At 45.2% G+C, this 23,820-nt stretch overlaps 1 protein-coding gene across 2 annotated transcripts in view; it reads right to left on the bottom strand.

Moving 5' to 3' along the window:
- Positions 1-16,285, bottom strand: part of bcap31 (B cell receptor associated protein 31) — a 31,434-nt gene extending 15,149 nt beyond the window's left edge. The window contains exons 1-4 of one of the 2 annotated variants that reach the window (XM_078254093.1): positions 16,156-16,285; positions 11,171-11,270; positions 2,872-2,972; positions 614-758 (exon numbers count right to left, since the gene is read on the bottom strand). In XM_078254093.1, the coding sequence (XP_078110219.1) occupies positions 614-758; positions 2,872-2,972; positions 11,171-11,262 (338 nt within the window). In that variant the 5' untranslated portion in view covers positions 11,263-11,270; positions 16,156-16,285. The remainder of the gene's footprint in view (positions 1-613; positions 759-2,871; positions 2,973-11,170; positions 11,271-16,155) is intronic. The other variant, XM_078254094.1, reaches the window with a different exon arrangement.
- Positions 16,286-23,820: the final 7,535 nt, after the last annotated feature.

The raw sequence follows: 23,820 nt of genomic DNA, 5'->3' as shown, positions 1-23,820 counted from the left end.
CACATCAGGTCATGTTTGACCCTGTTTAAAGGGGGTCAGCCAATTGGGAAAACCAAGACAGACTTACACCTCTGAGCTGCTTCCAATCAGGATCAGGCTGGAGGATTTACACTGTACAGTGAGTGTTTGTCAATGGAAACACACAAATAACACACACACACACACAGCTGCACATTCTTTCCATGCTACTGTAAAGTTCCTCTGCATTTAGATCAGTCTGTCGCTGTCTGTGTGTGTCTGTGTGTGTGTGTGTGTGTGTGTCTCAGTGTGTGTTTGGGTGTCTGTATGTGCGTTATGTCTTTGCGTGTGTGTGTCTGTGCATATGTCTTTGCGTGTGTGTATTTGCTTGTGTATGTCTTTGCGTTTGTGTGTTTCTCAGTGTGTGAGTGTGTGTGTGTGCATATGTCTTTGCGTGTGTGTGTGCGTATGTCTTTGCGTGTGTGCGCATATGTCTTTGCATGTGTGTGTGTGTGTGTATGTATTTATTTGCGCGCGTGTGTGTGTCTTTGCGTTTGTGTGTTTCTCAGTGTGTGTGTGTGCGTATGTCTTTGCGTGTGTGTGTGTGTGTGTGTGTGTGTGTGTGTGTGTGTGTGTGTGTGTGTGTGTGTCTCACAAGCAGAGCAGCAGAGCGAAGCCAGCGATGTACTCGTTCCTCTGAGCTCTGAACAGTTTCATGTGGATGTGTTCGATGGCCACCGGGTTGTTGGTCAGATCCACCTTCTCCGTCACGCTGTATTTCCTCACCTCACGGAAAGCATCTGCGAAAACACACACAATAAAACACGTCGTTTTGTCAACTAAACTGTCTAAAACTAAGTCCAGTTCAGACCAAATATTCTGCAGAAGAGGAGTGTGAACTTGCAACGCGTCAGTCTGCAGCGTTCTGAAAGCTGCCAATTCCCACCAATGAGACGAGACTGTGAATCATCTCCGTAACGCTCTCCGTACTTCTGTCTAACTTCTGACTTTTTGTAGCTGAATATATCATTTGTAGCATCTTAAAATATGAATGAGGATGGTGATAACGAGATGCTTGCTACGGCTGTATTTCTAAAAGAGACGAAACGGAGAAAACGTTTTATTTTTCTTAAAATAAAAGGTGATTTCATATGGACTTGTGGCTTTTACAGGAGCAGAAATATTTGTTTCACAATCCCACAGCTCGTCATCCGTCTACCTCGGATGGTTCAGACATCATGGCTGATAATCTAAATCCTTACGGAGAAAATGAAGGGGACTTTTACTGCCAGAACACACTGTTGAGCTCTATTGATCCGTAGAACTCAGGTGTTAACCCTGCACAAAGATAGAAAAATACAATATCTATATAATAATAAGAGGTATATACACAATAGGGTTGCACAATATATAGTTTTTTTATCATCATCGCGATACCAACTGGCGCAAACGGCTGCGACACATCACGAAAAATAGAAAATATAAGCAGAAAACTGCACTTTAAAGATTTTTTCGGGCATTTTCGGCTTTTATTTTATAGGACAGATGAAGATATGAAATGGGAGAGAGGGGTGGAATGACATGCAGCAAAGGGCCGCAGGTCGGAGTCGAACCCACAGAGTTGAGGAGTAAAGCTCTATATATGTGCGCCTGCTCTACCAACTGAGCTAACCGGCCACAGAAAACGCCTCTTTAAAATGTCACTTTTTTTTGCGCTGCCTTTTATATTAAATTCAACGTTCAATTATTTGTTCAATAAAGGAAAGTTGGAAATGATTTTCTTTAATTTGTTTTAAATCCAACAAGCAGTTTGTTGCATTTTAGCAGAAAACTAAAATCAGCAGAACTGAGAACACTTTGTTTATCGCATGTTATATCGTTATTGCGATATTTAACGTTTTCACATATTTTCCTTATATCACGCAGCCCTAATGTACAACTACAATAGAAAAACATTATTCAGAGAAAATTAAAACTACTAAAACACACACACACAGAGAGAGAGAGAGAGACAGACACACACAGAGACACACAGAGAGAGACACACACACACAGAGAGAGACACACACACACACACAGAGAGAGAGACAGACACACACACACACACAGAGAGACACACACACACACACAGAGAGACAGACACACACACACACACAGAGAGACACACGAGAGACACACACAGAGAGCACAGACAGAGAGAGAGACAGACACAGAGAGAGACAGACACAGAGAGACAGACAGAGAGAGACAGACACACAGACAGACACAGAGAGAGACAGACACACACACACACACAGAGAGAGACAGCACACACACACAGAGACAGACACACACACACACAGAGAGAGAGACACACACACACACACAGAGAGAGAGACACACACACACACAGAGAGAGACACACACACAGAGAGAGACACACAGAGAGAGAGACAGACACACACACACACACAGAGAGACACACACACACACACAGAGAGAGACACACACACACACAGAGAGAGACACACACACACAGAGAGAGAGACACACACACACACAGAGAGAGACACACACACAGAGAGACACACACACAGAGAGAGAGACACACACACAGAGAGAGAGACACACACACAGAGAGACAGAGACAGAGAGACACACAGAGAGAGAGACAGACACACACACACACACACACACACACACAGACAGAGAGACAGACACACACACACACAGAGAGACAGACACACACACAGACAGAGAGAGACAGACACACACACACACACAGAGAGACAGACACACACACAGACAGAGAGAGACACACACACACACAGACAGACAGAGAGACAGACACACACACACACACACACAGCGATCAAACACACACACAGACAGACAGACACACACAGAGAGAGAGACAGACAGACACCCACATACCGATAAGCAGGAAGACGAGGATGGCGATGGCCACCATGAACGAAGTGTTGCCATAGAGAGCGATGGTCTGGATGATCCGAGACTTGAAGATATTATTCCACCTGGAGGAAAAAACACACACTCACATTATAATACAGTAAAACACACACACGTTTGTTTCACTATCTTTGTGGGGACCCGTCATTGACATAATGCATTCCCTAGCCCCTTACCCTAACCTTAACCATCACCACTAAATGCCTAACCTTAACCCTTACCCTCACCCTAACCAGAACCTCATTCTAACCCTAATCCTAAAACCAGGTCTTAACCCTCAAACAGACCTTTAACCTTGGGGGGTCCAGCATTTTGGCCCCACAAAGCTGTCGGGACCCCACAAGTATACTGTATTCCCCAGTTTTCCACACACACACACACACACACACACACACACACAGTTAATCTGGAGCTCTGGCTCCATCTAGTGGGCCAGAAAAACAACACAATTAGAAAACATCTGAGAAAATAAGACCACACAACGACACAAATCTGATTCTCCAGGAAATTCTGACCCATTTTTAACAGTTAAAATACAAAAAGTGACAAATTTGGAACAATGAAACATTTAAATGAAGGTCGCCCAATTTGGTGCTTGCGGGTCAAGTTTGTCCCATACTCCTCACACTTATTCTCCTCTTATTTAAAAAAAAATAAAAATAAAAGCTGTAAAATCCGAACCGTTAAGACTATGAAACGTGCATTTTGTGCAGCTGAAAAAAAAGTACTTAATCTGAGTTTTACAGCAATGTAAAAGCACAGTGCTGGTAAACTTATAAATACCATGGAGGACACAGTCAATAAACTGGACTGGGTTTAAAAACTCTGGAGTACTTTACAGGAAGGGCCAGAGTCGCCTCTATTTTTTGAGGAGGTCCATCAACATCTGTCAGAAGACTTAAGGCCGTTACACACCGACCAGACGGCCGTTACGCACCCACCAGACGGCCGTTACGCCCCCACCAGACGGCCGACCGTCAGCAGTAAAGCCAGTGGGACTGATCAGTCTCCCCGAGTTGGTCCAGAAAGTTCCTCAGAACACCGAAGAGACGAGACGTAATACGTCTCCATAACAGCAGGCGGCGCTAATCTGGATTGTCGCCCAAAAAATTAAAACCGGCAGCTGATTGGACGAACGTGTCACGTGGGTCTGGCTGCTCCCCGACCATCATGGCGTCTCGTTCAGAATACGATCTCATATTGTCCTAAAATATTTCACCGTAACGTGTTTCTGGAAACATGTGAAGAGAGAAACAGGCCGTGCAGCTGCTGAATCTGTCTTCATTTCAGATCAACAAAGGTCAGTTTAGAAGATCTTCATCAGATGTTGAGAGGCGGCGAGCCGGGCCGGCCGCTCCTCATTTGCATACAGGAAAGCGGACTGGAAAATCACGTCCACATGTTGCGTTCGTCACGTTCATCCCGCTCATCATTTCCGGTAAGTGCTTTAACATAAGCGTTAGGGGTGGGAATCACCAGAGGCCTCACGTTACGATACCACGATACTGATGTCACGATACTGATATTATTGCGATTTATCACCTTTTCCCAACTTCAAATTTTCCCCCAATTTCAAGTGATGTCCCCAACATCTGTTTCATCTAAAAAGATATATTCCTCTGTTTGTTGGGATTGTCAAGCAGACAAACTGAGTAGTGTGTGTGTGCGTGTGGTTGGTAGTGTAGAGTGTGTGGTGTGTGTGTGCGTGTGTGTGGTAGAGCGTGTGTGTGTGGTAGAGCGTGTGTGCGTGTGTCAGTGTGTGTGTGTGTGTGTGTGTTGGGTAGATGCATGTGTGTGTGTGTGTGGTAGAGCATGTGTGTGTGTGTGTGTGTGTGTGGTAGAGCGTGTGTGTGTGTGTGTGTTAGAGCGTGTGTGCGTGGTAGAGCGTGTGTGCGTGTGTGTGGTAGAGCGTGTGTGCGTGGTAGAGCGCGTGTGCGTGTGTGTGGTAGAGCGTGTGTGTGTGTGGTAGAGCGTGTGTGTGTGTGTGTGTAGAGCGTGTGTGTGTGGTAGAGCGTGTGTGTGTGTGGTAGAGCCGTGTGTGTGTGTGTGTGTGTAGCGTGTGTGGTAGAGCGTGTGTGTGGTAGAGCGTGTGTGTGCGTGTGTGTGGTTGTGTGAGCGTAGTGTGTGGTAGTAGTCGTGTGTGTGGTAGTGTGTGTGCGTGTGTGTGGTAGAGCGCGTGTGTGTGTGGTAGAGCGTGTAGTGTGTGTGTGGTAGAGCGTGTGTGTGTGTGTGTGTGGTAGAGCGTGTGTGTAGAGCGTGTGTGTGTGGTAGAGCGTGTGTGTGTGTGTGGTAGAGCGCGTGTGTGTGTGTGGTAGAGCTGTGTGTGTGTGTGTGTGTAGAGCGTGTGTGTGTGGTGAGCGTGTGTGTGGTAGAGCGTGTGTGTGTAGAGTGCGTGTGTAGCGTGTGCGTGGTAGAGCGTGTGTGGTAGAGCGTGTGTGCGTGTGTGTGGTTGTGTGCGTGTGTGTGGTAGGCGTGTGTGTGGTAGGCGTGTGTGTGTGTGTGTAGACATGTGTGTGCGTGGTAGGCGTGTGTGTGCGTGGTAGAGCGTGTGTGTGCGTGGTAGAGCGTGTGTGTGCGTGGTAGAGCGTGTGTGTGCGTGGTAGACGTGTGTGTGCGTGGTAGCGTGTGTGTGTGTGTGGTAGACGTGTGTGTGTGTGTGTGTGTGGTAGGCGTGTATGTGGTAGAGCGTGTGTGTGGTAGGGCGTGTGTGTGGTAGAAGCGTGTGTGGTAGAGCGTGTGTGTGTGTGTGTGGTTGTGTGCGTGTGTGTGGTAGAGCGTGTGTGTGTGTGTGTGTGTGTGTGTGTGTGGTAGAGCGTGTGTGTGTGTGTGTGTGTGTAGGCATGTGTGTGTGTGTGTGTGGTAGAGCGTGTGTGTGTGTGTGTGGTAGAGCATGTGTGTGTGTGGTAGAGCGTGTGTGTGTGGTAGAGCATGTGTGTGTGTGGTAGAGCATGTGTGTGTGTGGTAGAGCGTGTGTGTGTGGTAGAGCGTGTGTGTGTGTGGTAGAGCGTGTGTGTGTGTGTAGTAGAGCATGTGTGTGTGGTAGAGCATGTGTGTGAGTTGTGTGCGTGTGTGTGGTAGAGCGTGTGTGCGTGTGTGTGGTAGAGCGTGTGTGCGTGGTAGAGCGTGTGTGCGTGTGTGTGGTAGAGCGTGTGTGCGTGGTAGAGCGGTAGAGCGTGTGTGCGTGGTAGAGCGTGTGTGTGTGGTAGAGCGTGTGTGCGTGGTAGAGCATGTGTGTGTGGTTGTGTGCGTGTGTGTGGTTGTGTGCATGTGTGTGGTTGTGTGCGTGTGTGTGTGTGGTAGAGCGTGTGTGCGTGTGTGTGGTAGAGCGTGTGTGTGTGTGGTAGAGTGTGTGCGCGCGTGTGGTTGGTAGAGCGTGTGTGTGTGTGTGTGTGTGGTAGCATGTGTGTGTGTGTGTGGTAGAGCGTGTGTGCGTGTGTGTGTGGTAGAGCGTGTGTGTGTGTGTGTAGCCAGTGTCTGTCTGTGTTTGTGTGTAAAGATGTGTGTGTGCGTGCGTGCTTATCTTCAGAGGGAGTAGTGACTCTAGAGTCGTAGTGAGAGAACCAAAGTGTCTCCCTGTTCTTTCTGACCAGGGTGGGAGATCTGCAGCAGGAGGAGTTAACCCTCTCTTCCAGCTTTCCCAACACAAATATGGTGATAATAACGGTCCAAAATGATGTGAAAAAAGATGCAAAACCCCAAAGAGACACAAACCAACTACAAAAGGGACGCCAAATGACCACAGGGACCCAAAACAACCCCAAAGCACAAAATCCCTCAAAAGAGACGCGACATGTACGGGAGAAATTGCATTTACGTGCACCCAAGTCTTCACAAAGCGAGGGAAAACACTGCACGTTTGTCTCTTGTTCTATATCTTGAACATCCCTCAGAGTTTCAGAGCTCCACATTAGTTCACTGGGTCCAGTGGGGGATTTTTAGTGATAAAACCGTCTCTGGGATGTGTAGTGTCTCTGTTCTGTGTGCTGAGTTAATCAGAGCTGGCTGGTTTCCTTATCAGGATGTTTTTAATCTGCTCACATTCACACAGAGCTGCTCAGACTTACAGACGGTTTCCAATCAATCAGATTCTTCAGCTGGAACCGTCTCACTCTCCCTTTATGCTGATTCAGGCTGAATGATTCCTGCAATCAGATAATAGTGACGTAGGCCGCCTAATCCTGTTTATTCCTAGGAGAGTTGCTTAGCGGCGCATGAAGCCAGAAAAGTTGCCAGATGTAACTGTGTGCCCAATGTTATCGAACCGAATGGATCAAACTCTGACAGAGACACAGCCATCTTCTAACCGTATACATACTGGGAACAATTCCTCAAGAAGACGAAGCACTGCTACTTGGGCGGAGTGATTATTACTCCAACTCTGAGCCAACTCCAGATGAACTCTCTGCTCCTCACCTCGGGGCTTCTCAGGTGCTGCGAGCAGATCACACCGCCCAAGTAGCAGAAGTAGCAGTGCTTCGCCTTCTGAGAATATAGTTCCCAGTATGTATACGGTTAGAAGATGGCTGTGTCTCATGTGACCTTGTTATTTGTACACGCTGTGACTATAAAAATCACAACCATAGTCAGTATATAATGGACCACCAGCTCCCGTGTCTCTGGACGGAGACCAGTGAAGGACATTAGAAGCTCTTTCCCGGTGATGGCTGAGCGTTACTGAGCAGCCTCCAACTGAGCTTGAAGACGTAGATGTGACGTGAGCAACCTGTCTGAAAGTTGGAAGTCTTCTGGTAGCTGTGCCAAGAGAAATCTCAATCATTCCCAATCTAGCAGAGACGGAGAGCGTAGGTATATGTAAGGAGATAACATAGACACAGGCTCATTATTGATCACTAAAATGATAGTTAACATTAGTCATTACACTTAAACAGCTGATGGAAGTCCAAACTGCCTGAGAGCTTCTCCTGTACTATACGGTAACTCCTCTACTATGAGACAGGAAGTCTCGTGGTTATGACCCAATCGTTAGCCTATTGTTATAAAAACGTCTGCTACGGAGCCATAACGTGAGCTACAAGGTAATGGAGCCTTTTATACATTGTCGTGTTTCTTTAGAAATAAACAACGGACAAATAGCTTTAAACGCTTCAGATGTAAAGGTATTCTCTGTCAAAGTGACGTCAGAATGAATGGCAGTCAATGGGATGCTAACGGGATGCTAACGGGAGGTGATGGCTTGGTAGCATCAAGATGGCTCCATAGGAGGTTCGAGTTCTGAAGCGAGGCTTACCCCCTTGATCACAACATGTAAATAGGAACATGTTGGAGTTATTTTGTCACTTATTGGGAGCAGTACGCTAGATGGAGCCAGTTACCTCCAGGATCTGTGCTAAGCTAGGCTAGATGGAGCCAGTTACCTCCAGGATCTGTGCTAAGCTAGGCTAGATGGAGCCAGTTACCTCCAGGATCTGTGCTAAGCTAGGCTAGATGGAGCCGGTTACCTCCAGGATCTGTGCTAAGCTAGGCTAGCGGTGGGTGCGTCAGACAGAGTAACAACAAGCACCGAGATGAGAAGGGTATGTCTGGACTTATCTAACTCTGGGGGATACGGTGAATAAGCTAAAGTCCCAATAAGTCGGCGTGTTCCTTTAATGATCCGATAAAGAAAAGGGGGAGATACTGATCTTTGGTTTGTTAAGCATGGTGAAGGGAAAGAGGAATGTTGTTGTTGCAGAGGGAATGATGATGAAACAGAGGAAAGGTCACAGTTGTTTTCCTGAAGGCTTTTCTGAGCACAACAAAAGGTATTATCATCGTTTACATTCTTGTTCTCAGACGTCGGTCCCTAGCAACCATTGACATGTACATAATGGACCACCAGACTCCGTGTCTCTGGACGGAGACCAGTGAAGGACATTAGAAGCTCTTTCCCGGTGATGGCTGAGCGTTACTGAGCAGCCTCCAACTGAGCTTGAAGACGTAGATGTGACGTGAGCAACCTGTCTGAAAGTTGGAAGTCTTCTAAGTGTAAGAAGCTAACCCCCTTGCTAGCAACTCCTTCCAAAGGAAGTTATTTTTTATACTCTTCATTGATCCCCGTCGAAATCACACACACACACACACCTTTTTGTTTACATTCGGCCACTGAAGCAACCCGTTGATGCCGCTGTTACCCGGATCGTTGGTCTGATTGGTTGAAGGACTGTCCAATTGCGCCCAGAATCATTTTAACTTGCCCGTTGATCCCGCCTCCTGTGCAGTAGAAAATACAGATATACTCCCCAGACTAATTTTCAATCTTACAAGACTGAGCTTGGTCTAGGGATAGCCAGACTAGGGTTTAGGTGTCCTTCCTCAAGAAAATGTTTAATTAAAAAAGAAAGGCAATTTCCCCCTTTTTTGAGGGATTGTGTGTGTTCTTTGTGGTAGTTTTGGGTCTTTTTTCACATCATTGTGGATGGTTATTATCACCATATCTGTGTTGGAAAAGCTAGAAGAGAGGGCGAACTCCTCCTGCTCCAGATTTCCCACCGTGGTCAGACAGAACAGGGGAGACACTTTGGTTCTCTCACTATGACCCTCATTTATGAAACGTGCGTACGACCAAAAACGGGCGTAGGACGGGCGTACACCGATTCCTAAGCAAGGCATTTATCAATTTGAACGTGAGCGTAGGCTGCGATAAAATCTCACGTCTGGTCTGAACTCGTGTACGCAAGTTTTGGAGTCAGTGTGGACTCGCCGTGCAGCATATAATGAGTCTAACAGGAGAAGGAGAAGTCATCAGTTGATCACTTATCAGCAATGGCAGATCTGGCTCTTTTAGAGGACCTGTATGCAATGATACTCAGGAAACATGACAACATTTTTATTTATTCTTCAGGTTTTCGTTTCTCTTTTAAAAGTGTCGTTAATGGCCATAGTGACGATTTATTTCTGCCATTGACGGAGTTATTTCGGCTTGTTTTTCCAGCCCCTCTGCTGTCAGGTGGGTCACGGGGGGGCGGAGGACACGAGCTCTCCCTCACAGCTGTTGCCTGGCTCTGACTCATAAAAAAAAACAAGTAAAATAAAAGACTCCGCTACTGTGTGTTTATTTAAATATAGCTACACCATACGTAAGTGGTCTGATGTTCATACTTGTGCGTGCACGTGTGTGTGTGTGTTTGTTTACCGGTAGCTTCAGAGGGAGTAGTGACTCTAGAGTCGTAGTGAGAGAGACCAAAGTGTCTCCCTGTTCTTTCTGACCAGGGTGGGAGGTCTGCAGCAGGAGGAGTTAACCCTCTCCTTGATGTCATGTTGTTTAAGGAGAAGGAGAACCAGGAAATGAGTCGGATGGGAATGCAATGCTACCAAGCCACGGCCGAGCGTGTAGTTACATTTTGAAATGCGTGAAAAAGCCTCGAAATCTGAATTGAAAACAAGGTTTACAAGCAAACACATTTACAAAAAAATAATGCCCATAACAGGTTCGAAATTTTGAATATTAAAGCGCCCATATGATGCTCATTTTCAGGTTCATAATTGTATTTTAAGGTTGTACCAGAATAGGTTTACATGGTTTAATTTTCAAAAAAACACCATATTGTTGTTGTACTGCACAGCTCTCTCTCACTGCTGCAGATCCTCTTTCAGCTGGTCTCTGTTTTAGCTACAGAGTGAGACCTCTTTTCCCCTTCATCTTCAGTACTATCTTTGATTGCTGCACATGCTCAGTAGCTCAGATGTAGATCATGTCAGCTAGCTAGCTCCATAGACAGTAAAAGAAAGGCTGTTTCTCCACCTTCAGTCAGTTACAAGGCAGGATTAGCTGGGAGACTTCTTCTAAATGAGGGCGCACATGGAAGTAGTTCTTTAGTAGATGATGGTGAACTTGTGTGTGTTGTAGCAGTGCTTTGCTATTGAGAACGAGGTAGCATGCTAGCGTTAGCATGCTAGCATGCTAACGGTTGCGGTTAGCCAGCACGTTTCGGCTTGTGACATCACAAGCCGTGCAGATGTTGACCAGCTGACCCGGAGACTGAAGACAGGACACATTCAGGAACCGTATCTCACTCACAACAGCATGGAGGGTTTTATCAAAGTGTGTATGCGTGTGGAAGCACCAGAGACACAAAATAACTCCCCAAATCCCAGAAAAAATGTTTTTTTCATAATATGGGCACTTTAAGGGCCGCCTAATATTTGTGCGAATATCATTATTTTTTTTAAATATTCAAATTATATTCAAATAACGAAGTTTCGGAGTCAAAGCCCTATATCATACCAACCTACAAATGTATGTTTTTTTACTCCGTGTACTGACCTTTTCGGGGAGATGAAGGGGATGCAGAGCAGCAGAACAAAGAAGACCTCAGCGTACAGGAAGGTGGCCACGGCCGTCCACTGCAGACTCATCCTGACTCCTGAATCCCAAAGACCAGAAAATTAAAAAAAAAACTTTATCGTGCAGCCATAGCAGGAGAGTCTAAAAACTCAACTTCCCAGAAGGCCACACTGGACAACGAGAATCACATCAAGGGCCAGACATGTAGAGTTCATTGTAGGGGTGCACCGATCCGATATTAAGATCGGATATCGGCCCGGACATTGACAAAATAGCTAGTTAACCGTTAAGCATGGAGCAACATATTTATTTTAATTTATAATGTTTAATTAAATTCTGTTTCCGACTTGTACACTTGTTTTTTTTAGCCCTTGTGTTGACTTCGGGTCACATTGGCCCGTTTTTAATTATTATTTTATATCAGAAAATATGGGACGTAGAAATAAGCGCTGAAAACGTGTAGAAGAAACATTTTACAATTTAAAAACGTTGGAAAAAGCAACAACAAACTGTGAAAAAAAGTCGTAAAAAACGTCGAAAAGGTTGACGGGAAGACAACACAAGGGTTAAATAACAAATAAATAAGATTTCAATACATTACATCAGTAAAAGGAACATCTGGCGCCTTTAGTCTCTTATAAGGTGGAAGGTATACAGTTTTTAGTCATACCTGCAAACTCATAAGGGCTGAAAAAGGTGACTCATCCTGTCCAGAAGTGCAGGCATTTAAGTGGCACCTAAATAAGGCGTTTAAGAATAACGTTTTCGGCCGAAAAGCGACTAGATTGCAGGTATGTATTATGAATTCAACGACGTATCGGGACTGAAAAAGTCCGATCGGTGCATCCCTAGTTTATTGACATGATTTTATTTCATCTAAAAAGTCTGATATCTTCGACTGTATTTGCTGCACGTCTCATACAGCTTTCTCACTTACAGTTTGGTCGATATAAAGCTCTAAACAAAGTCAGCAAGAAAGCTCCTTAAGCTGCAGACACACCGATAATCGGCTCGCTGTGTCTCGGGCTTTAGCCATCACAGACTTTAGAAAATCAGGCAAAACAAAGCAACAACTGTGGAGTTTGTGATGGTCAACTACAATTTAACACAAGCCATAATCTTAGAGACGTGGCTTACTGTGGGGCGGCCTCTAGCTCACCCAGTAAGAACGGTCGCCCCATGTTGGCTGAGTCCTGCAGCGGCGCAGGCTTTGAATCTGACCTGCTGCCCTTTGCTGCGTGTCATTCCCCATCTCTCTCCCCCTTTCATGTCTATCCACTTTCTAATAAAAAGGGAAAAGCCCCAGAAATAATCTTTTAAAAAGAAGTGGCTTACTGTATGTGGTAACGTTGTCTCACACACGTTGACATACAAAGTGCACGGCTGCCTCTTGATTGTAGGCTGATGAGCAAAGGTTATGATAGTGCAGCAGTGGAGAGTAACTAAGTACAATTACTCAAGTATTGGACATCAACAGGTTTGATTGTATGCTAATATATACTTCTACTCCACTACATTTATTGGACAGCTATAGTTAGTTTTTGCTAAATATTTATATTTTTGCAAAAACAGTGTGTGTGCGTGTCTGTGTGTGTGCGTGTATCTTTAAATCTGATGGATTCTCTGTCGTATCAAGTTATTTCCATCTGGAATAAGTCCTTAACGTTTGAAAATCAGCTTTTTAATAACAATCTCATTCTGGTGCTGCAACAAAGATTAGGCTACAGTTTCTTAAAAGCCACTGATACACACCTAACCCAAAACAACCGGTTTCACAGCCTGGTTATGAAAACTCTCTATACTGAAACTCTGCAGTCTGAAAAACAGTCTCCGGTCTTTTAGGTTTGGCACACAACCAGGCGGGGCCTTGAGTTTGGTTGCTATAAACGATATATAACTAGGAAAAAAAGCCATCCTGAATACCTTTTTCTGGACAAACCCTTGTGTGGTCTTTCCACCGACCATTACCTCTCGGGTCAAAAACACTTTGGCGTTTTCTTTCGATGATTTTGACACTTTTTCTGACATTTTTGTCCCTTTTTTGTCGGTTTTCTCAACGTTTGACACCAACACCAACTTCTAACCACTATAGTTTCTTATTTTTCTGGAATTCATGATCAATAAACCTCGTGTATATGGAGTTATACCTCATCTTTCAGTTGAAAAAGATGAAATTAGGAATCATTTTTGACTAATATGAGAGGAACATATGTTGATGGGTAATCAGACTGGTGTACAGTATGTCAACGTTTATACCGTTTACATTTTTTTTCCCCAACACTCAAAATTCAAGGACAGTAATGATCAGTACTTGTACTTGCGGAGAGAGTTGCAGGGAACCATCAATGTTATTTTTTTGGGGAATATGGTTAAAAGGAAACCCATATTTCTGATGTAGAGATTTTGAAAAAGGTGAATGTTTAAGACAGACTGTCGACAGCAGTCACTTTGTGTAACTATATAAATACCTCAGCCTTCAGAAACTCGCCTGTACGGTTTGAAAACAAACACTGAGCTGTAGCAGCACGGCCGACATTTCACACACAGGCGATACAAGCTGAAATTAAATCAAGGAGAAGCTGAGAGGAAGATTAGAGGCCGAGCGTGATGTGTTACGTTCGTCCTGCTTCCAGGGACTTCCCTGCCATCATATATTTGTTAATAGCAAAATATGTGTCGAACCATTTAGATTTTTGGAAGTATTCCAGCGCTGCAGAACGCCCCGGCCTACAAATCCTGTCCTACAGACTAAAGGAAACCATATTTGTTTTGTACAGATCCTCACAGAAAAACCACACTATGATTATTTACATTTTCTTCTATGAAAATAAAAATAAGGATACCAAAATGTTCATGTCCTCCAATATCGTGAATCATATCGGCAATATCAGCCAAAATAATCGCAATTACATATTTTCGTCATATCATGCAGCCAAGTACAAGTTTGGTGACTAACATGAATCTTTCACATTTTTAATGTGATATTATTTTGTTAATCTATTCTGACACATGATCATCTTCAAAGCTGAGCCTGAGGAGATCTTTCATAAATAATCCAACAGATACGGTACAATGTGTGGTGTTCGGCTGCTATCTACGAAGGTCAAAGAGACAGTTACAGACAATGACGTGTGAATCAACGGCCACAGAGAGGGGCTTTGTACAAGCTTTTATGAATTCCTTAAAAAAAAAGGCCTTGCAAACCAAAGAATACATTGTGTCACATTGAAATAGATTGTAACTAGGGATGCACCAAATCCAGGATTGGGCTGAATATTGGGCTTTTTGACGGGGTTGGGTTTCTGCTGAACCCTACGCTGTCACTCCGCGCTACGCTGGTCGACGTGATGACGGCGCCGTTGATTACAGGAAGGTGTTTACGTAGGTGGAGCTTCAATGCAGCAGGCTGAGAGGAAGTGGAAATGGAACTGGTGAGCAGAAAAAGTGTTGTTTGGCAGTACTTTCAGTCAAAAGAAGGCCATTCAAGTCCAGCTACATGTTCAATCTGCAATGCTGATTAGTCTGGTGGTGGCGAGGACCCTAAACAATACACAACATCACCGCTGTTACAACATCTGGTATGAAACATCTGGAAGAATACGAGCTGAGCATGAAGGAATCTACAGACAGCAGCCAGAATGCAGCAACTTCAGGTACGGCAAAGGAAGGACAGTCACTGTTTACTTCATTAATGTGTTGACTGTGTTCATGGACTGAGGACGGGACGAGGACTCAGCAGAATCTCAACCAGGGGGTTCAGGACTCAGCAGAGTCTCAACCAGGGGGTTCAGTATTCAGGCCAAACCCCAAAAATCTGGATTCAGTGCATCCCTAGTTGTAACACACTTGTTTTCATATGTTCAGCAGGCAGTGTGCAAATGCCCTTAGGCCCAGCGGGCCGCCAGGCCTGCAATGCACTGGGGGGGGGGGGAAACCCTGCATACCATTAAAAATACTCTTTTAAAAACTCCTTCTTAGGAACTAACTTTTAATTAGTTTTTCATTTTTTGTCTCTGCCAATGACTGCTTTTCTGTAATTGTTGTGCAAATGACAATCAATAGATCACTAAATAACTTTCACTCCTGTGTGATCAGCAGACCGGTTGAGTCACTGTGTCGGCAGCCCAGAGAAGCTGAGTCATGCAACACACTGCAGACATTACTGTGAACAAACTCACTGAATATCTTTCTCTTTCTCTCTCTCTCTCCCCCTCTCTCCCCCTCTCTGTCTCTCTCCCCCTCTCTCTGAATATCTCCTCTTTTTTTATCTCCCTGTCTGTCTCTCTCTCTGAATATCTCCTCTTTTTTTTAAATCTCTCTCTCTCTGAATATCTCCTCTTTTTTTATCTCCCTCTGTCTCTCTCTCTGAATATCTCCTCTTTTTTTTAACTCTCTGAATATCTCCTCTTTTTTAATATAGGTGTTTTTAATATTTATAGGTGTGGTTTTAATCCTGAACAAACAAAACCAGTCTGCTGACTGTCTCTGTTTGTTCAGGATTAAAACCACACCTATAAATTAGTAGTTTGTCACAGTTCTCTATCTCTGTGTAACAACGAAAGAATGTCAAACATCCACTCCTTTTTGTCCATAAAAGGTCATTTAAATAAAACATCAACGGCACACCTGGCAGGCTAACCGTTGACAGCTGCATGTAAACATTGTCTATTCAACCAAAACTCGTGTTTAAATTCCCGAGAATAACATTTAATGTTCGTATATGTCCTGACACAGAAGTTATTTGACTATATAAAGTTGAACAGAAATATCCTCATAATGTCTTTTCGCTGGAATTTGGCAGAAAACGCAAGTTATCTTGTCAGGACGCGAACTAGCGTTAGCTTAGCATGCTAACGCGACTTCCCCGCGTAGTTCCTAAACCAGAAGTTAAGTTAGCAAATGTTAGCTTCCAGAGGCTCTGCTAATAAAATAACACTAACTGTTAGTCAGGAGGTGAGACTCACCTACAATAAATCCCGCAAACACTCAGAGAAACTTCACGGCTGCTGTTCTGTTGAGCTTTAAACACTCTTGCTTCTCCGTCAGTTGGACAGTTAGCCTGTTGGTTAGCCTAGCTTCCTGTTGTAAACACTTCCGGCTTCCGGTGTTTAATGCCAGCTCACCCCGATGCTGGCACGTGATTGGATACGCCGAAAAAGATGGGCGGAGTCAAGATGTGACTGCTCATTACGTCATTTCAGATCTTTTACTGCTCAAATGTGACTCATTTTAATTGTTTGTTGAAAAAAGAAATGTTGCTTTAAATTAAGACTTCATAAAATAAACATGAACGCCAGTAAAACTGTGAGATTGTTAATTTATGATGCTGCTTTTCTGCTTTTCTACTCAATTGTATTTGCATTTATGTTTTAATATTTTTTTAATATTTTTAATATTTCTGTATATTTTTATATCATCCTTAAAATAAGTGATATTGATGATCTATCTCCCTCTGTCTGTCTGTCTCTCTCTCCCTCTCTCAGCAGCAGTTTTACACTGGTCCACTAGCCTGGTCCTACCAGACTCTGGTACACTAGCCTGGTCCTACCAGACTCTGGTCCCCTAGCCTAGTCCTACCAGACTCTGGTCCACTAGCCTGGTCCTACCAGACTCTGGTCCATTAGCCTGGTCCTACCAGACTCTGGTCCTCTAGCCTGGTTCTACCAGACTCTGGTCCTCTAGCCTGGTCCTACCAGACTCTGGTACACTAGCCTGGTCCTACCAGACTCTGGTCCATTAGCCTGGTCCTACCAGACTCTGGTCCTCTAGCCTGGTCCTACCAGACTCTGGTCCATTAGCCTGGTCCTACTAGACTCTGGTACACTAGCCTGGTCCTACCAGACTCTGGTCCATTAGCCTGGTCCTACCAGACTCTGGTCCTCTAGCCTGGTCCTACCAGACTCTGGTCCTCTAGCCTGGTCCTACCAGACTCTGGTACACTAGCCTGGTCCTACCAGACTCTGGTCCATTAGCCTGGTCCTACCAGACTCTGGTCCTCTAGCCTGGTCCTACCAGACTCTGGTCCTCTAGCCTGGTCCTACCAGACTCTGGTACACTAGCCTGGTCCATTAGCCTGGTCCCTACCAGACTCTGGTACACTAGCCTGGTCCATTAGCCTGGTCCTACCAGGCTCTGGTCACAATAGCCTGGTCCTACCAGACTCTGGTGCATTAGCCTGGTCCTACCAGACTCTGGTCCACTAGCCTGGTCCTACCAGACTCTGGTACACTAGCCTGGTCCTACCAGACTCTGGTCCATTAGCCTGGTCCTACCAGACTCTGGTCCTCTAGCCTGGTCCTACCAGACTCTGGTACATTAGCCTGGTCCTACCAGACTCTGGTCCACTAGCCTGGTCCTACCAGACTCTGGTCCAGTAGCCTGGTCCTACCAGACTCTGGTATATACATCCTATATAAATAATAAAGGCCTAAAATGCCCAAAAAATAGACTTAACAAACCCCCCAAAAACAGTAGCGAGTAGTATGAAAGCCCCAAATCCGCGTAGGGAGGTTGGTTGGGGGGTGGATGGGTCAAACAACACAGGACACGTGTGTCACGTTTCCTAAACCCAACCGTCCTGTTCATATTTTCCTAAACCTAACTGTCCCGTTGTTGTCCCGCGTCCTGTTATTGTTTTCCTGAACCCAACCATCCCGTTCTTCCCGCGTGTCATGGAAACGTAAACCCAACCACGACCTTTTCCTTAACTTAAGGGGTTTTCCTTAACTTAAGGGGCCATGTTCATTTCATGTAATATTTCCGTGGGCCCATCACGGAATTTTTGGTGATTCCATGAAACTCCCACAGATTTTGAGTTAAGGGCTTGATCCGACGAAGTAGGTCATCGAATCAAATCGAAGCATTGACGGCAATGTTGCTGCCAGTTCTGCCGTTGTTTACCTTTTTCTTCTTCTTCTAATCCGTAGAAATAGCAAAGTCGGTAGCCTTTCCTCATTAGCGCCACCTCTGTTCAGGAGAAGACTGCAGCTAGACCACCACGCACAAGTATATACAGTTACGGTGCTCTCATAGTAGGTAGATAGATAGATAGATAGATAGATATATAGAGAGATAGATAGAGAGATAGATAGATAGATAGATATATAGATAGATATATAGATAGATAGATATATAGATAGATATATAGATAGATAGATAGATACTTTATTCATCCCGAAGGAAATTTTAGGATCCAGTAGCTTAGACAACCTTAACACAACAAACACATTTACACACATATATCTCACATACATAAGAATAAAAATAAAAATAAAAATATAAATCACGCACAGAAATGCAGTGACCATGATAAGGTGCTATGGTAGAGTGTGTGTAATGGTGACAGTGCAAAAGTGAACAGTGCAGGGATTGAACAGTGTAGTAGAGTATTATTAAATATTAACTATGACCATGAAATATTAACATAATAACATTAACTGACTGATTGAATAAGAGTAAGAACAATATATAACAGGGAATAAGTTATAAGATGTAGATGTTAGGACCACAGTCCAGATTGTGTAGGAGGGCCTATATATAGCCTATAAGACAGCAGACAAAGTGATACAATGGTAGGGGTGAGAGAGACAGGCTCATGCTGAAAAGTCTATTTCTCTCCTCCCCCTTTGTGTGTTATTGAAGAATCATGACGTCACATTTTCGTGCGCAAAAAAGGCCTTTAAGGGGCTGTGTTCATTTCACGGAATTCCGTGAAATCAGGTTGCTTTAGATATGAATCGTTGCCCCTCTTTTCCTCCCAGGTGACGATGACGACGATGAATGTGGCGAGGAGAAGCTGCCATCCTGTTTTGATTACATCGTGCACTTCCTGACCGTCTTCTGGAAGCTTCTGTTCGCCTTCGTTCCTCCCACCAACTACTGGAACGGTTGGGCCTGCTTCTTTGTCTCCATCTCCGTCATCGGCATGCTGACTGCGGTCATCGGTGACCTGGCATCACATTTCGGCTGCACCGTGGGCCTCAAAGACTCCGTCACCGCTGTAGTGTTCATAGCTTTGGGCACATCTGTACCAGGTCTGACACAAACTTACATCCGCTGACTTCACAGCGAATTACAGTGCAATACATTACATATATTTGGTATTTTCAAACCATTTTCCCATTTTTTGTGTCTAATTGACTGATGGGAACAACAACAATCTTTAAAAACTGGTTCAGAAGTGAGCAAGAAACAAGCTGCAATGTAACCCTATATAGGACAAATGTTCACTTTCAGTTTGCGTCCACTATAAGTGCTGCGTTTGCCGCTGACAAGCTCAGAAACATATCAAACATATCAATGTTTTCAGATGCTAACACTCCAAAATACTACTGTAGGTTGACCTTTCTGGCACAGTACTAAACTGGTTTGAATCCTATCGAAAGAACAGGGACTACTTTGTGTCTAACAACACATCTGAGCGGACAAATATGACATGCGGAGTTCCCCAAGGCTCCTTTCTGGTACCTCTACTGTTTGAAGGGAAACTTGTTTTTATTTCAACTGACAGGCTCAGATTATTATATAAGTGTCTGACAACATTATGGAAAGGATCCCTACAGAGATAGACCAATTTGTTAAATAGTAAGATCCTTTTTGGCTACGTTCACACCACAAGTCTTAATGCTTAATTCAGATTTTTTTGCTCAGATCTGATTTTTTGTTTGGCTGTTCCCATGACCTTTTAAAACGTGGCCTATATCAGATTCCAGTGTGAACTGGTTGCGGTTTCGAACTGACCTGCATGCCCAAAAAAACAATAACAATGACTTAGGGAAAATTAGGGAGGTTATGGAGGAAGGAAGCATTTTCGCTTTTATTTCAAAATGTTTGTGTAATGGCAGCCGTGACAGTAATGAGCAGGTGCTGAGGAGGAGAAGAATGAAGAGAAAGAGAGCCAAAATGGCTATTTTGGCCTTTTGCAGGGTTATGGCTGCAGATTCACTACAGAGGTCTGTGACCGGACGACCCATTTGCACGTCAGGACCGCTACGGGCCTCCACCAGAGTGTCCTCTGGCTTCGCCCTGCCCAGGCATAGTTCATCATCTTTCGGGTCCTATCGCACACGCTCACACTCCACCTCCGCCCGGGAGCAGGGGGCCCCGCCCCTCCCTGCAGGGAGAGAGGGCGCAGCGAGGGTTATTGACGTAAAAGTCGCATCAAATCCTCCTTGGTTGTTCACACTGCGGCTGCATTGACAAAAATCTGATCTGGGTCTGATTCAGGACCTGTGGTCTGAATCTGATTTGAAAAAAATCAGATCTGGGCAAGATTTGAGTGTTCACACTACTTCTGAAGAAGTCCTGGTCACTTGACCCCCAAAAAATCTGATTTGGGCCACTTTTGCCTGCAGTCTGAACGTAGCCTTTGTTTAACATGAAATAGCCCCAAAATCACCATCAACAAAACAAACCCACCGCAAACTGACGCTGAACCACAGGCGTTTTCCTCTGTGGGTGCTCACGGGCGCACGCCCTTGGGTTAAGGTTAGGGTTAGTCAAAATATGTTTGCATTTCAGAACCTTAGGAAATGGACAGCGGCCAACACGAAAACACCTATTAACTCGATAATAAAGAGGTAAAGTAGGCTTTCAACTCACAAATACTTGGAGATGAAAAGTTTAACTGACATGTAACCACGATCAGCTTCGTGGGAAATTAAGAATCAATGTCTAGCAGCCTGAACATGAATTAGTAGGCCTGGGCCTAGCTATCGATGTTACATGAAGATAGCACACTGGTGGTGGATGTCGTCGATGCACTGGCATCATTAGGTTTTGCTTTTTTAAGAACAAATCTGTCCATTTTAGTCTCACTCTGATTACCTAATGCACATGCACACACTGTATAGTGGGGGAATGGAGGGGGAGTCACTAAAGAGGCTTTTTTATCCGAGAGATGCTGTGATTGGTGGATATGGAGCAGGGGACTGACAGTGACATAGCCAATCACACTATGACAGACGCTCCACTTAGCACCAACTGCAGTGTTTTCATTTTAAATGAATGTTCAATGCCCGAGCTCCGGAGCGCCCACGGTATCGGCGCCTATGTGCTGAACATTTGTCATATAGGGTTATTGCAGCCCAGTTCATGGCTTCCGGTTAAAGCGTTCTCGCTCAGTACTGGACCAGTTTCAAAGATTTTTAGTGACTTAGACACCGAAAGCATGGGAAAATAGGGTAAAGGTTGAAAAATAAAAACAAAATTACCCTTTAAGTTTAAAGGTCCCATGGCATGAAAATGTCCCTTTATGAGGTTTTTTAACATTAATATGAGCTCCCCCAGCCTGCCTATGGCCCCCCAGTGGCTAGAAATGGTGATAGGTGTAAACCGAGCCCTGGGTATCCTGCTCTGCCTTTGAGAAAATGAAAGCTCAGACTCTTCGGGCCATCTGCAGACAGCAGCTCTGCTGCCTGAAAACAACAACAGATGCAGTTACACCCTGAGACCAGCAGGGGGCAGCAGAACCATTATTATCATGGTGGATTAATGTGTGGATTATTTCCTGGATGAATGGATGAGTAGTTTGGTCTCTAAAATGATGGTGATGGTGATTCCGGGGCTGTTTCATGTTAAACAAAGAGGATCTTAGGTTAGGCTGTTCCCATCAGTCACTTAGACACAGAAACATGGGAAATAGGGTCAGAAGTTTCCCTTTAACGTAGTAAAACGTAAACAGCGGAGATGTGTGTCTGCAGCGGGACCTGAGTTGGGTTTGGGCGGGCTGATTATGCTGTTGTTGTCGTCCAGCTCGGGGCCACTGTCACTCGGGTTGTATACCTCCAGACTGTCGTACAGCAGGTCCAGGTCCTCCTCAGCCTCCTGACCCCGACCCACTGGGTCTGAGTCCAGAACCTGTAGCCGATCACATGGGCAGGTGGGTAGATAGACACAGACAGACAGACAGGTAGGTAGACAGGTTGGTAGACAGACAGACAGAAAAGGTAGGTAGGTAGACAGACGAGAGGTAGGTAGACAGACAGACAGGTAGGCAGGCAGGCAGACAGACTGACAGACAGACAGGTAGGTAGGTAGACAGACAGACAGGTAGGTAGACAGACCGACAGACAAACAGACGGCTAGTTAGGCAGACAGACAGACAGACAGACAGGTAGGTAGGTAGACAGACCGACAGACAGACAGGTAGGTAGGTAGGCAGGCAGACAGACTGACAGACAGACAGGTAGGTAGGCAGGCAGACAGACAGTAGGGTAGTTAGGTAGGTAGGTAGGTAGACAGACAGACTGACAGACAGACAGGTAGGTAGGTAGGTAGACAGACCGACAGACAGACAGGTAGGTAGGTAGGCAGGCAGACAGACTGACAGACAGACAGGTAGGTAGGTAGACAGACAGGTTGATAGGTAGACACAGACAGACAGACAGACAGGTTGGTAGGTAGACACAGACAGACAGACAGGTAGGTAGGTAGACACAGCGAGACAGGTAGGTAGATAGACACAGACAGACAGACAGACAGGTAGGTAGACAGACGGACAGACAGACAGACAGGTTGGTAGACAGACAGACAGACAGAAAGGTAGGTAGGTAGGTAGACAGACAGACAGACAGGTAGGTAGGTAGGTAGACAGACAGGCAGGTAGGTAGGTAGACAGACATACAGACAGACAGAAAGGTAGGTAGGTAGGTAGACAGACAGACAGACAGGTAGGTAGGTAGACAGACAGACAGGTAGGTAGGTAGGTAGACAGACAGACAGACAGACAGACAGGTAGGTAGGTAGGTAGGTAGACAGACAGGCAGGCAGACAGGTAGATAGGTAGACAGACATACAGACAGACAGAAAGGTAGGTAGGTAGGTAGGTAGACAGACAGACAGGTAGGTAGACAGACAGACAGGTAGGCAGGCAGGCAGACAGACAGACAGACAGACAGACGGGTAGTTAGGCAGACAGACAGACAGGTAGGTAGGTAGGTAGGAGGGTAAACAGACAGACAGACAGACAGGTAGGTAGGTAGGAGGGTAGAAAGACAGACAGACAGACAGGTAGGTAGGTAGGTAGGAGGGTAAACAGACAGACAGACAGACAGGTAGGTAGGTAGGAGGGTAGAAAGACAGACAGACAGACAGGTAGGTAGGCAGGCAGACAGACAGTAGGGTAGTTAGGTAGGTAGGTAGGTAGGTAGACAGACAGACTGACAGACAGACAGGTAGGTAGGTAGGTAGACAGACCGACAGACAGACAGGTAGGTAGGTAGGCAGGCAGACAGACTGACAGACAGACAGGTAGGTAGGCAGGCAGACAGGTTGATAGGTAGACACAGACAGACAGACAGACAGGTTGGTAGGTAGACACAGACAGACAGACAGGTAGGTAGGTAGACACAGCGAGACAGGTAGGTAGATAGACACAGACAGACAGACAGACAGGTAGGTAGACAGACGGACAGACAGACAGACAGGTTGGTAGACAGACAGACAGACAGAAAGGTAGGTAGGTAGGTAGACAGACAGACAGACAGGTAGGTAGGTAGGTAGGTAGGTGCAGACAGACAGGCAGGTAGGTAGGTAGGCAGACAGACAGACAGACAGACAGGTAGGTAGGTAGACAGACAGACAGGTAGGTAGGTAGGTAGACAGACAGACAGACAGACAGACAGGTAGGT

The sequence above is a fragment of the Sander vitreus genome, chromosome 7 (genome assembly GCF_031162955.1).
Source record: "Sander vitreus isolate 19-12246 chromosome 7, sanVit1, whole genome shotgun sequence".
NCBI classification, from domain to species: Eukaryota; Metazoa; Chordata; class Actinopteri; order Perciformes; family Percidae; genus Sander; species Sander vitreus.
This window is presented reverse-complemented; position numbering and strand designations above follow the sequence as displayed.